The sequence below is a fragment of the Microtus oregoni genome, unplaced genomic scaffold (assembly GCF_018167655.1).
Source record: "Microtus oregoni isolate MIOR12 unplaced genomic scaffold, Mior012 000005F_ref0000423, whole genome shotgun sequence".
Lineage (NCBI taxonomy): Eukaryota > Metazoa > Chordata > Mammalia > Rodentia > Cricetidae > Microtus > Microtus oregoni.
Window position 1 is genome coordinate 25,900,508 of NW_024543064.1, and position 12,735 is coordinate 25,913,242.

Genomic DNA, 12,735 nt, shown 5'->3' on the forward strand with positions numbered 1-12,735 from the left:
CACTTACCGGGAAGATTCTAGCCTACGTCCATCCTGGGCTGGAGTTTGATCACATCTGCATCAGAGAGCAGAGCTATCGCGTCTGCCTGGGAGAGGGGAGCATGGCGTCTCTGCTCTAGAGCAGAGCTGTCGAGTCTGAGCTCACTTCCTCTTCCTCCCAGCATTCTGTTCTGTTTACTCCTCCCACCTATGTTCTAACCAATAAAATGGGCCAAGGCAGTTTCTTTATTAGCCAATGACCTTCCTCCATCAATTTTGTATAATTGATATTGCTTGCCAGCTTCAGTTAATTATTAATGGATGTTGGGAGTTTTGATAACATCTATATTTTGTAGGTAAGATTGCTACGTGGTTGATTAATGATGGAAAGAAAAGTTGGGTAGTAAGGGACAGTTAGGAGCCAGGTTTTCCTGTTTTTAATATTTTCATATTAAATTTGAAGATTCTAGTGTTTTAAATATATTGTGTTCAATGTACTTTGTTAAATCCCCAGAAAATACTTCTGAAAATCAGAAATTGCCAAATAGCATAGTTATGTAGACTTAATTTGGAGTATATTACTAAACAATAAAAGTGGCTTCATATTGAAATACACAAAGGTGACCTGATATCAGTTTGTATCGCTTATCAGTGTGATTCTCTTCCAAAAATGTTCTATCATTAAGTCTCTGAGAAATGTTGTGGCTCATGCTTGAAATCCCAGCTCTTGGAAGGCTAAAGCAAAGCAGAGTACCATGAATTCTAGGAGTAGTGGCTTCTGCTTCATTCCAGCTCCTTGTCTGTTTTCAAGACCTAGAATTACTCCATACTTGACTCTACTCGACTAGGTTCCACACACTCAGCAGTAGCCACCACTGTAACATGGATGACTTTGATTTTAAGAATACCAAATTTCGGGGCTGGAGAGATGGCTCAGTGGTTAAGAGCATTGCCTGCTCTTCCAAAGGTCCTGAGTTCAATTCCCAGCAACCACATGGTGGCTCACAACCATCTGAAATGAGATCTGATGTTCTCTTCTGGCCTGCGGGTTGACACACAACAGAATATTGCATAATAATAATAATAATAAATAAATAAGTAAATAAATAAATAGAATACCAAATTTCTTCTGGTGAGTATAAAGGGATTCCAAAAAGTAAGATTGAAATATTTGAGAATAATGATATTTTTCTCTCTCTTTTTTTTCAGTTTGAACAGAAAAGTGATGCAGTTTTTGATGAAATTGTAGAGAATTGTAAGTACTATTTGAGAAAAAAAAATGGTTATAGTTAGGGTATTTCTGGATTCAGCATTTAACCATTAGGGTGTTTAGTTAGTGTTGAATTGTGGGATGGTCCAGTTCGATTTAGCCTCAATGTCATTATGTTGAAGTGTTTAGATTCTTTTTTATTTTTTGCAAATATTCTTTCTGTTTTTATTGTGTTAAAACATAGCAATACTGTGCTGATATGGAGTGTATAGCTTGTACTTATTTTTTTCTTTTTAAAGCTTTTGCTTAGTTTGCAGTCTTTTTAGATGTTGTGTGATAGATTATAAAAGTAATACATTCAATTGCAGTACAGAATGAATAAAGTGGAAAGTAAACATATTACTATTTTCAAAAGATTTAACTAGCTTTAAGAGTTTAATATATATCTTTCCAGACTTTTTCTATGAATGTATACATGTGTATGCTATATGAGGTTTATGTTCAGGAACCACATGAATATTATTCCTGCTTTTTTTGTTCAACTGTATAGACATCTTTCTGTGCTCATGGCTATAGACCTATTGTATGTATCCTTTTAATTGCTACTGAGTATTTCATTACAGGGCTGAAATGTAACCAGCTTCCTTTAAATAAGCATATAAACAATTTTAAATGTTTGTTATAAACAATACTGAATATGTTTTGCTATCTACACTGCTTATTTGTTCAAATACTTTTGTAGGATAAATACAAAGAATGGAATTGAGTTTTACAGGATGTTCATACTTGTTTATGTATGGCAAATTTGTCATCTAGATTTCTTTAGGGGAATGTATTTTTTTCTTTACATTTACCTGCTCTTCCATGTTTCTGAGTACCTTCCTTCTCCTTACAGTTAGTTTGGTAACAGTTTTTTTTAGTGGTAACTAATAATTACTAATTCTCCTAGTCTATAATGGGTTTAGCTATTGAATGTTCTTTTTGCAAGCAGTAGAGTCTAGCTAGAAGAAACATCTGTCTGTCTGTCTGTCTGTCTGTCTGTATCTATCTATCTATCTATCTATCTATCTATCGTTTTGAAGATTAAGTCTATGACTTCTCATAAACAAGTGCTCTACCATGGAATGGTATTACTTCAGCCTCAGAAGAGAAATTTTAGATGTACAATGAAATATTTCACAGTATTTAATGAGGAAGTAAAGAGCAAGTCTTCAGCAAAAGATCGTTTCTTGTAGTGTTCCTGGAAAGCAAGTTTGTTTGATTGACCTTTTTTGAGACAGGACCTTACTATGTAGTTTGGGCTTCTCTGGAGCTCAGTATATGTAGACTAGGCTGGTCCTGGACTTAAAGAATCTTGTCTGCCTTTGCCTCCTGAGTGCTGGAAATAAAGACATTTACCAGTATGCCTAGCTTGATCGACTTTAAACAAAGAAAGATTTATTCTTAATTTTGTTTCTGTGTGTGTCTTTGTATGTGCACATGAGTGCTGGTCCAGAGGAGTCCAGAGCATCAGATCCTTCTGAAGCTGGAGTTTACAAGTTGTGTAACATAGGTCATGGGAATTGAACTCAGGTTTTCTGCAAGAACGGTACATGCTTTTAACTGCTGAGCTATCTCTTTAACCACTTGATTGACTTAAATTATTTTATTTTATGAATATGGATATTTGGCTTGCTTGTATGTCTGTGTATCACATGCATGTCTGTATATGTTGGATCCTCTGAAGTTAGGGGTGGTTGTCAGCTGTTATGTGTGTGCAATCAAGCACAGGTTCTTGGAAGAGCATTCAGTGCTATTAACCACTGAGCCATCTCTCTGTCCTCTGGAAGTTTATCCTTTTGGAGTTCTAGATTAATTTTATACATTGTGTTTAAAAATTTTTGTGTTTTTATTTGACGGTATGACAAAAATCACATATTGTAAAAGTAAGCTTAAGTCAAAACATTAAGCAGTCCTTTCAGTTTGGTAATTCAGTCAGCTAACAGAAATGACATTATTGTAAACTCATTTGATACTGTTGTCAGTTTCAGTAAAATAAATAATATCCATATATACTAGAGTGGTATGAATTGATTTCTAGAGTAGAAATTTCCTGTCATTTCTTTTACTTTCTTATATGTATATTAATTTAAAAAGATTATGATTGAACCACCTTGATTTTTCTGCTCATCTTTGAACTCATCGTTGGTGGTCAGGAAGATAACCAAATATTAAAACAGCAGCTAGAGTTCATCCCTCCACTATTTTTTTTTTTTTTTGTGGCTTTTCGAGACAGGGTTTCTCCGTGGTTTTGGAGCCTGTCCTGGAACTAGCTCTTGTAGACCAGGCTGGTCTTGAACTCACAGAGATCCGCCTACCTCTGCCTCCCGAGTGCTGGGATTAAAGGCGTGCGCCACCACCGCCTGGCTCCCTCCACTATTATAGCTCATTTTCACTACTTTTTTTCTCTACTACATTTTTTTAATCAAATAACTTTTAAATACCTCCTGTAAATACACTTTTGCTTGGGTCTGTGTATTATTAATAGAACTCCTACAATAAGATCTGCCTGCCTCTTCCTCCCAAGTGCTTGGATTAAAGACATGCACCACCATGCCCAGCTTCCATTAAAGATTTATGTTCAGTAAAAGTTCTTGAGGTACCAGCTCATCATTGAATAACTGCTAATATCATTGATATAGTAAGATTCCTTGAGAATAAACTTGACAGATTTCAAAGGAAAAATGAGAGCATTGCTAATTTGTCATGAAATAGTCACTTACATTCAGAACATTTGTTTTGATAATTTATGCTAGTTTGTTAAAAGCTAAATGTATATCTTTCTCATTTAAATGGTAAAGAACAGCTTTATTTGGAAAATAAAGATGACACACAACCTTGGATAGTTAAATTATAGAAGGGTCAGAAATATACTGATGTCTTTGAAGATTTGGATTCCACTTACATACTTCTCATTCTTTCAAAAATTCTATTTTATTAATAGGAAAATAGTGAGTTTCACTCTTGTTATATATTTCTCTTATTTATTTTTAATTATAACTTAAATTTGTTATTGTATGTCCAGAGTAGGGACCAGGTGTATCACTGTACACATGGGAAGTGCAAAGGACAACTTTGGATTTGATTTTTTTTTTCTGTTCACTGAAATGTGGGTTCTAGGGATCAACTCAAATCTATAGACTTGCTCAACAAATGTCTTTCCCCGAACTACCCAACTACTTCTGTCTTGTCTTTTTGAAATAAGATCTCACTCTGTATCTCAGGCTGTAGCCTCGAACTGTATAACCTAGACTGGTCTTAAAGGCTTGCCTCTCTTGGATTGGAGAGATAGCTCAGAAGTTAAGTGCACTGACTGCTCTTCCAAAGGTCCTGAGTTCAGTTCTCAGCAACTACATGGTGGCTCACAACCATCTGTAGTGAGATCTGGTGCCCGCTTCTGGTCTGCAGGCATACATGCAGGCCGAATACTGTATACATAATAAAAAAAAAATCTTAGAAAAAAAAAAACTTGCCTCCAGTACTTCTACCTTAGCTGCTGCTTCTTCTTTGTCGTTGTCTTTTTTTTTTTTTTTTTTTTTTTTTCCTGAGACAAGGTTTCTCTGTAGCTTTGGAGCTTCTCCTGGAACTAGCTCTTGTAGACCAGGCTGGCCTCGAACTCACAGAGATCCTCCTGCCTCTGCCTCCCTAGTGCTGGGATTAAAGGTTTGCCACCACCGCTCGATTTGTCATCATCCTCTTTTTTTTTCCCCTTTTTTCTTTCCCTCTCTTGTTTTTTGTTTTTCGAGACCTGGTTTCTATCTATATCCCTGGCTGTCTTGGAACTTAATCGGTCTACCAGGCTGGCCTTGAACTCAGAGAGCCACCTGTCTCTGCTTCTTGATTGTTGTGAGGTTGGACCCTCCTCCTCCTACCCTGTTAATTGCTAGGTAAGAAAATGCCCTCCATGGTGGTAATGCATGCCTTTAATCCAGCAATTGAGAGGCAGAGGAAGGTGGACCTCTGTGGGTTCAAAGCCAGCCTGGCCTTCATTTTTTCCCACCAGCCATTTGAAATGTGAAAACAATGTAAGAGAATATCAGGTGTTCTTGAAGTTTTCACCAGGTTTTGTTTACTTACTTCCCTTTGTAGGTGATTGCGTATAGTTTAGGAATGTAAATTCTCAAGTTTTCTAGGAATACAAAATTCAAATCCAGTAGAGCAGTGGTGGTGCACACCTTTAATCCCAGCAAAGACCGAAGCAGTTGGATCTCTGTGAGTTTGAGGCCAAACTGGTCTATAGGACTACACAAAGAAATCCTGTCTGGAAAAACCAAAGAATGAAAGAAACAAACAAAATTAATTCCTGTGAAAATTTCATTTGTTTACACTTTTGGCATTTGTTTTCACCTTAAGTCTGGCGCATACTTATATGTCAGACTTGAAAAATATTAACAAAATGGGTGTTACAATGTAACTCACTTTATGTGTTGTTATTTATTTTACATTTATTTATATTTGTGTATTTGTGCAGTGTGTGTTTGTTCCACAATGTATAGACAGGAGCCAGCCTACAACTTGTAGGTATCTGTTTTCTTCTTTTACCATGTGGGTCCTGTGAATCAAACTCAGGTCACCAGGCTTGGTTTGGTGTCAGGTACCATCCTGCTTGTCCTTCATTTTGTTTTCAATTTGTATTTTCTTGATTAGTAATCATTAATAGGTTTTCATGTATATTGACCATTTTAAAATTTTATGAGATGACTTTTTAATTTGCTGCCCATTTTCTGTTGTTGATCTTTATTGGGTTATGGCAATTCTCTAAATATATGGTACAATGAACGTTCTAGTTACTGCAGTAGTGTTTTTACCTCTCTGATATACTTTGCGTATGTTGATTCTAATTTTAATGTAGTTGAATGATAATAAATGGATTAATATTTTTCTTTGTGGTTCAGATTTCCCCTTTGTTTTATTTTGGATAATCCTGGTTTTAGTTTGGAAAATCCTGGTTTGGAAAGGTAGATATAGGGATTTGAACTATAGTGCAGCTGGTAGAATACAAACTTAGCATGGCTGAAGCCTTAGGTTTATTCTCCTGCTCTGCGTGGACCAGGCATGGTGATATACACTTGTAATCAACATTTCCCAAGTGGAGGCAGGAGGATCAGGAGCTCATGGTCATCCTTAGGACATAGCAAGTTCAAGCCTAGTCTTAGATATAGGAGATTTATTTAAAACTAAATAAATAAATTAAGCAAGATCAGTTATATTTCAATCAATGATCATTGGTTTTGCCTTTTTTATTTTTAATTAATTTTTTTTTTGTTTTTGTTTTTCGAGATGGGGTTTCTCTGTGGCTTTGGAGCCTGTCCTGGAACTTGCTCTGTAGACCAGGCTGGTCTCGAACTCACAGAGATCCGCCTGCTTCTGCCTCCCGAGTGCTGGGATTGAAGGCGTGCGCCACCATCGCCCGGCGGTTTTGCCTTTTTTAAAAAAAGATTTATTTATTATATATGTGTAGTGTTCTGCTTGCATTACATGCCTCCACACCAGAAAAGGCATCAGATCTTATAGATGGTTGTGAGCTACCATGTTGTTGCTGGAAATTGAACTCATTCCCTCTGAAATAATAGGCAGTGCTCTTAACCTCTGAGCCATGTCTCTAGCCTGGTTTTGCCTTTTCTCCAGCCTGGTTTTGCCTTATTTTTTTGTTTGTTTTGTTTTTTGATGCAGAGTTTCTTTGTATAGTCATGACTGTCCTGGGACAGCCTGGCTGTATACAGACCAGGCTGACCTTGAACTCACAGAGAACTACCTGTTTCTGCCTTCCAAGTGCTGGTATTAAAGGCCTGAACCAGCACGCCTGGCTTCTGATAAACTTTTAAATTAGTGTTGGGTAGGATACTTTTTCTTTTGTCACAATGTTAATGAAATTTTTTAATTACTCTGTAGTAGTAGATACCTTCTTAATGACATGCAAAGCCACTGCTTGATTTTTATTTGTACCAGTACCAGTCAAAACCATGTTAAGTTAGTTATATAATGTCATGACAGTCTAATGAGAAACATCCCTAAAAATTGAGCGTTTTGTTCGTGTTCATAATACATTTTGGCTATATTTTGTAGTTTGTTTGAGACAGGGCCTCAATTGGCTTCAAACTTGCTTTTGTGGCAGAGGACAACCTTGAATTTCTGATCCTCCTGCGTACATTTCCTGAGTTCTGGACTTACAGCTTATGTGTCTTTATAGCTGGTTTATGTGGTACTGGGGTGAATCTAACACTGGGTTTTTGTGTATTCATGGCTTGAACTCCTCTGGTCGAACTGAGCCCTCTTGCCATGTTCTTAGCAAAACAAAACCATAAAACAGCAAAAAATGTACTAGAATTTGGTTGGATTTGTCTTAAGCGTATGTCTGTCTGAATCTTGTCTGTGAACTTGTTAATGTCTTGTAGATTATTTAAATGTGATGCCTTGTAATTAAAATAATATTCTGTAAAGAATTTTATGATACTCCATATCAGGGTGGGGATATAGATCTGAATGGTAAAGTGGTTGCCTTCCCCACATGAGACACTGGGTTGGGTATCCAGTAAAGAAAGAAAACAGAAATTGTAATTCTCCTTGACACTGTTATGACCAGTCTGTGGGGACCCCAAAAGACCACCACGAGACCCACTCACCGAAATGCAAAAGCAAGGTTTATTGTGTGCATGATCCAAGCCAGCAGGGACTTCGTCAGCACAGCTGTGAGAGGAGATACCTCGCCCTTCTAGAGGTCATTATTTAAAGGCAAAATCCAGAAAAGTTACATTAGCAAGGTGTGCGGTGGCAAATGATTCTGTCTACAATGGTTGGAAAGTTAGGAATTTCCTTTAGATGGTCTGTTCCTGGGTGGTGCATGGGTAGTCTCAGTTTGTGGTTTTTCTTGCAACCAGGTATTGCCTTAGGGAAAACTACTGAGACTCAGGCCTCTTTTGAGCTTGTCATGTCTGGGTCCTACAGAAACAGGTATATACTTAATTTCCTGAAGAACCTATGGTTTTCATTTACATTGTTTTTTAGTGGAGTCTCATGTTTCCCAAGGTAGTTTTGAACTTGCTATGTATCTGAGGACGATCTTGAATAACTGAAGCCCCAGAAAGAACCAACGAGATTAGGAAGATGGTTCAGTGGGTGAGAGTGTTTGCTCTATAAGCGTTAGGACATTAATTAGACTCCCTAGTATCCACATAAAAAGCTGGGCATTAATGCCGGTATTTGGAGGGGGTGGTGACTGTAGACTGGTGGATCCTTAGAGTTATTACTGGCCAGCTAGCTTATCCAAAATAGTGAGACTTCTGTTAAGTAAGAGACCCTATCTCAAGGAAATAGCTGAGAATGATAGGGCAAAACACCGACATCTTGCTCTGGCCTCTGTATGCCTATTGACTTGACATTCATATGTATACCATATACACCTTCCCACCACTACATCTGTATACAAAATCAATTACATTCTCATTCTACTCCCAGGAATGGCTGAAGATTAATACGTTTATATTGTGTATCTGTTAGTTATCGTCTTAAAGGATTTTCAATTTGTATAAAGTTGAAGTATAAGGTTCTGTGTGGTTTTGATCAGTCTGCCTCCTATGATCAGCAGATTAATAATTACTTTTTGATTAGAGTTTGCTGATAAAACCGAGGGAGTCTCTGTCCCTCCCCTTCTTTATTCTTTTCATTCCTTTTCCCTTCTTCTTTTCTATTTCACAGGACTTTGTAGTTCAGGCTGACCACCAACTTGTGATGCTTCTGGTTCCACTTCCTAAGTACTAGGACTGCAGGTCTATGCCTTTTTGAGATTCCTTTGCTTAAAATTATTTTTAAAAATTATGTTTACTTGTGTGTGTGTGTGTGTGTATGTGTGTGTGTGTGTAGGTCACAGAATAATTTATGGTAATTATGGTAGTTGGTTATCTCTTTCTACCATGTTGGTTCCAGGTATTGAATTCAGATCATCAGGCATAGCAGCTAGTGCCTTTACCTGCAGAACTATCTTGTCTTACTAGCCATGAAGATTTTAAATTGTGAATTTGCCTTTTTTTTCCCTGTGGGTTTTTTGTTTCTCTCCTCCTCCTCCTCCTCCTCCTCCTCCTCCTCCTCCTCCTCCTCCTCTTCTTCTTTTTTTTTTCTGAGATAGGATTTCTATGTGTAGCCTCGACTGTTCTGGAATTAGCTCTGTTTGTTCAGGCAAGTGAATGAGATAAGAGTGACAAAACAGGCAAGAAAGGAGACATCCTTAAAAGAATTTTCAGGAGCATCATAGGAAGGACAAGGTGGGAAAGAAAGGCTTAGGAAAAAGGGGCCATAAATAGGAATCTTGCCAGGGTGAGAATTCCAGTAGTATGGGAAGGGGTAAGTGCTATGGTGACTTGTCAATCCAAGGGTGTCCCTAAATGGGAACAGACTTGTCAGATGCCCAGGATTTCCTGGACAGGTGTACTTTGTTCATGGGGTAGGACACTCAAGAGGGTGTAGGGAGGATACCTGACATACCGACCTGATTTTTTGTAGTAAGTAATAGAGAGACAGAGCAAGGTTCCAGAAAGCCAATGAGAGACAAATCAGGCAGCTTCTAGAGGACACTTACTTGAAGAGTTGAGGAGAGATGAGTGGGTAGAAGGGGTGGAAGAGAGAAGGGACTGAAACGACAGACTCTAAAATTTGGAATCAAATATCGATGGTGGCAAGAGCCAGCAGAAACAAATGATCAGTTCCCAGGAGTTTGGTTCAGTTAGGAGAGAAAGGTTCGTTCTCTCTCTCTCTCTCTCTCTCTCTCTCTAACTTATTAGGGGTAGGGGGTGGAGATGCAGCAGCACTGTCTTTCCTAGGTTTTATCGTCAAATGTAAGCAAGAACACCGTGAAACCACCAAACTTGGACCATTCCACGGGTAGAAAAAGTGGTTTATTGGGGATCTAACTGCCAAGCCTAACTCTCACTTTGTATGTGTGTACATGCATGTATGTGTGTGTATGTATATGCGCACCGAGCACATGTGTGTACAAACGTATGTATTCGCAGAGAGTAGCAAAATGATGGAAAAGCAATGGGCTTTGTGACAGTCAGCAGGGTGGGAGTCTTTGAGCTGATGCAGGCTGTTTGGATTGACTGGGAACTAGAGTTCCCTGCTGAAGGGGTAGGTTAAGGGAGGTTCCTGGAGGACAGAATCTTTAGACTTCTGTTTACCCAGTAACAACGGTCTTTCTATTTAAGACATTTTTACTAGCACTGCTATTTTGGGAGGCTGCTTTGGCCCTAACACTGTGTATTAGGGTATTGATATCCATGTTCCCCTTTATTTTTTGTTTGTTTTGGTTTTTTTGAAACAGGGTCTCTGTAAAAAAAAATGAGAAAAGAAAAAGAGAAAATGATGTCATTTTAAATTCCCTATTGACAAGGGAGAAAAATTTAAATGAAGAGCCAGCAAAAGTGCTTGATGTGTAAAGCACTTGTCATATAAGCCTGACAGCCCAAGTTTGATCAAAGGAATACATAAAAGTGGTGAAAACATACTCCCAAAATTTGTCCTCTGACTTCCACATACAAAGTGTAACAAGGAGCCTGGCATTAGAGGCACATGCCTTTAATCCCAGTGCTTGGGAGGCAGAGGCAGGTGGATCTCTGTGAGTTCGAGGCCAGCCTGGTCTACTAAACAAGTTCCAGAACAGCCAAGGGCTACTACATACAGAAGCCAAATATTGAAAAACCATAAACAAACAAATAGATATGAAAAAAACAACAAAAAAAGGAAGCATTCATTGTGTATCCTGGCTGGCCTAAAACTCACAGAAATTCACCTCCTAAAGGGTGAGATTAAAGATGTGTGCCACCACATCTGGCCACCTCACTTTTAAAAGTAACTGTGTAATAGTCTGTCAATGTATGTACTGTAATTAATTTGCTTCACTGGTGAAAAGAAATGTTTCCAGTCTGTTTGTCTGCCGGTCTGTCTATCTGCAAAAATTCTTATGTAGCTCAGACTGGCCTTAAACTAACTTTTTTGTTTATATTCATTCCTATCATCAGTATTTAACTGTAAGGGTTGGGAAATATTCTTTGCTAAGGATTTAACAGTAAAATATTTTAGGCTTTCCAAAGTCCACATTTAATCTCTGCTACAATCTTTTTTCTCTATATTTTATGGTTTTGGGGTCATAGTTGCTAACCTTGTCCTGTAGCATTCTTGTCTTACTGTCATTCTGTAGCTCATTCTATTATTAATTGACATTTCTCTTGTTGATTGTTGGTCTCTTCCTATGTGTGGAATGTTTATTAAAATTCTTGCTTTTATATGTTTTGGTTGTTTATTGCCCTTTGCGATGCAGTACAGTGAAGTCATTTTAACTTTTATCCTTTGTTTTTTTGATTAATTTTATTAGTGTTTGTAGTCGCATTTTTATTTTATATTTTTATTCAGTAAATTTGTGTTTTATACTGATACTTTTTGTCATTAAAATATTGGCTATTACCTTTTAACTTAATAATTGTAACATGGCTTTTCTTAATTTTCTTTTTTTTTTTAAATTATTTATTATGTATACAACATTCCTTCCCTGTATGCTTGCATGCCAGAAGAGGGCACCAGATCTCATTATAGATGGTTGTGAGCCACCATGTGGTTGCTGGGAATTGAACTCAGGACCTCTGGAAGAGTAGTCAGTGCTCTTAACCTCTGAGCCGTCTCTCCAGCCCCCTCTTATTTTTCTTTTAATGTTTGAACTTAGATTTATCTGGAAGTTATTTCCGTGTGAGTTTCATGTCAGGTTTTTCTGAATGCCTGTCTCTTTCTGTCCTGTTACCTGTTAATGTAAATAGGTATCAAAGTTTCATGCAATATTCTTTGTTAGTATTGGTTTTTTATTTATTATAGAACTTAAATTGATTACCTTATTACATGCATTTCATTCATGAAACAGTTTGAGAGTACATAGTACATGGCTTGCTCAATAGAGAAGATGACTTTAGAATGCTTATAGCTGGTAGATTGCTGGGCTGTATATCTCCCTAATTTCTTTCGATGATGTTTTAAGCAATTGGAAAACAAGGCTATGAAAATATCTCCAATTTTGTTCACTCTGTGCAGTCTTTCATTTCCTGCCTGTCTCTGCTGTGTGCCATGAGAAAGTAGGCATGTTGATGCCTTACCTGCGAGTTCTTTTTTTTTTTTTTTTTTTTTTTTTTTTTTTTTTTTGGTTTTTCGAGACAGGGTTTCTCTGTGGCTTTGGAGCCTGTCCTGGAACTAGCTCTGTAGACCAGGCTGGTCTCGAACTCACAGAGATCCGCCTGCCTCTGCCTCCCGAGTGCTGGGATTAAAGGCGTGCGCCACCACCGCCCGGCTACCTGCGAGTTCTTTATTGTACATTTCCCCTCAGATTTTAGTGTCTGTCTCAGGTGATAGGATGCACATCTTCCATTTCAGCACTTGGAGGCAGAGACAGGTCGAATGAGTTCGAGGCTTCCCTGGTCTTCAAAGCCAGTTCTGGGACAGCCAGGGCTACATAAAGAAATCATGTCTCAAAAAAG

General features: G+C 37.9%; 1 protein-coding gene across 5 annotated transcripts in view; it reads left to right on the top strand.

Moving 5' to 3' along the window:
• Zmym4 (zinc finger MYM-type containing 4) overlaps positions 1 to 12,735 on the top strand; it is a 118,801-nt gene that overhangs the window by 28,520 nt on the left and 77,546 nt on the right. For all 5 annotated transcript variants that reach the window (XM_041652012.1, XM_041652015.1, XM_041652014.1 and 2 more), the window contains exon 2: positions 1,189 to 1,234. In XM_041652012.1, coding sequence (XP_041507946.1) covers positions 1,189 to 1,234 — 46 coding nt within the window. The remainder of the gene's footprint in view (positions 1 to 1,188; positions 1,235 to 12,735) is intronic.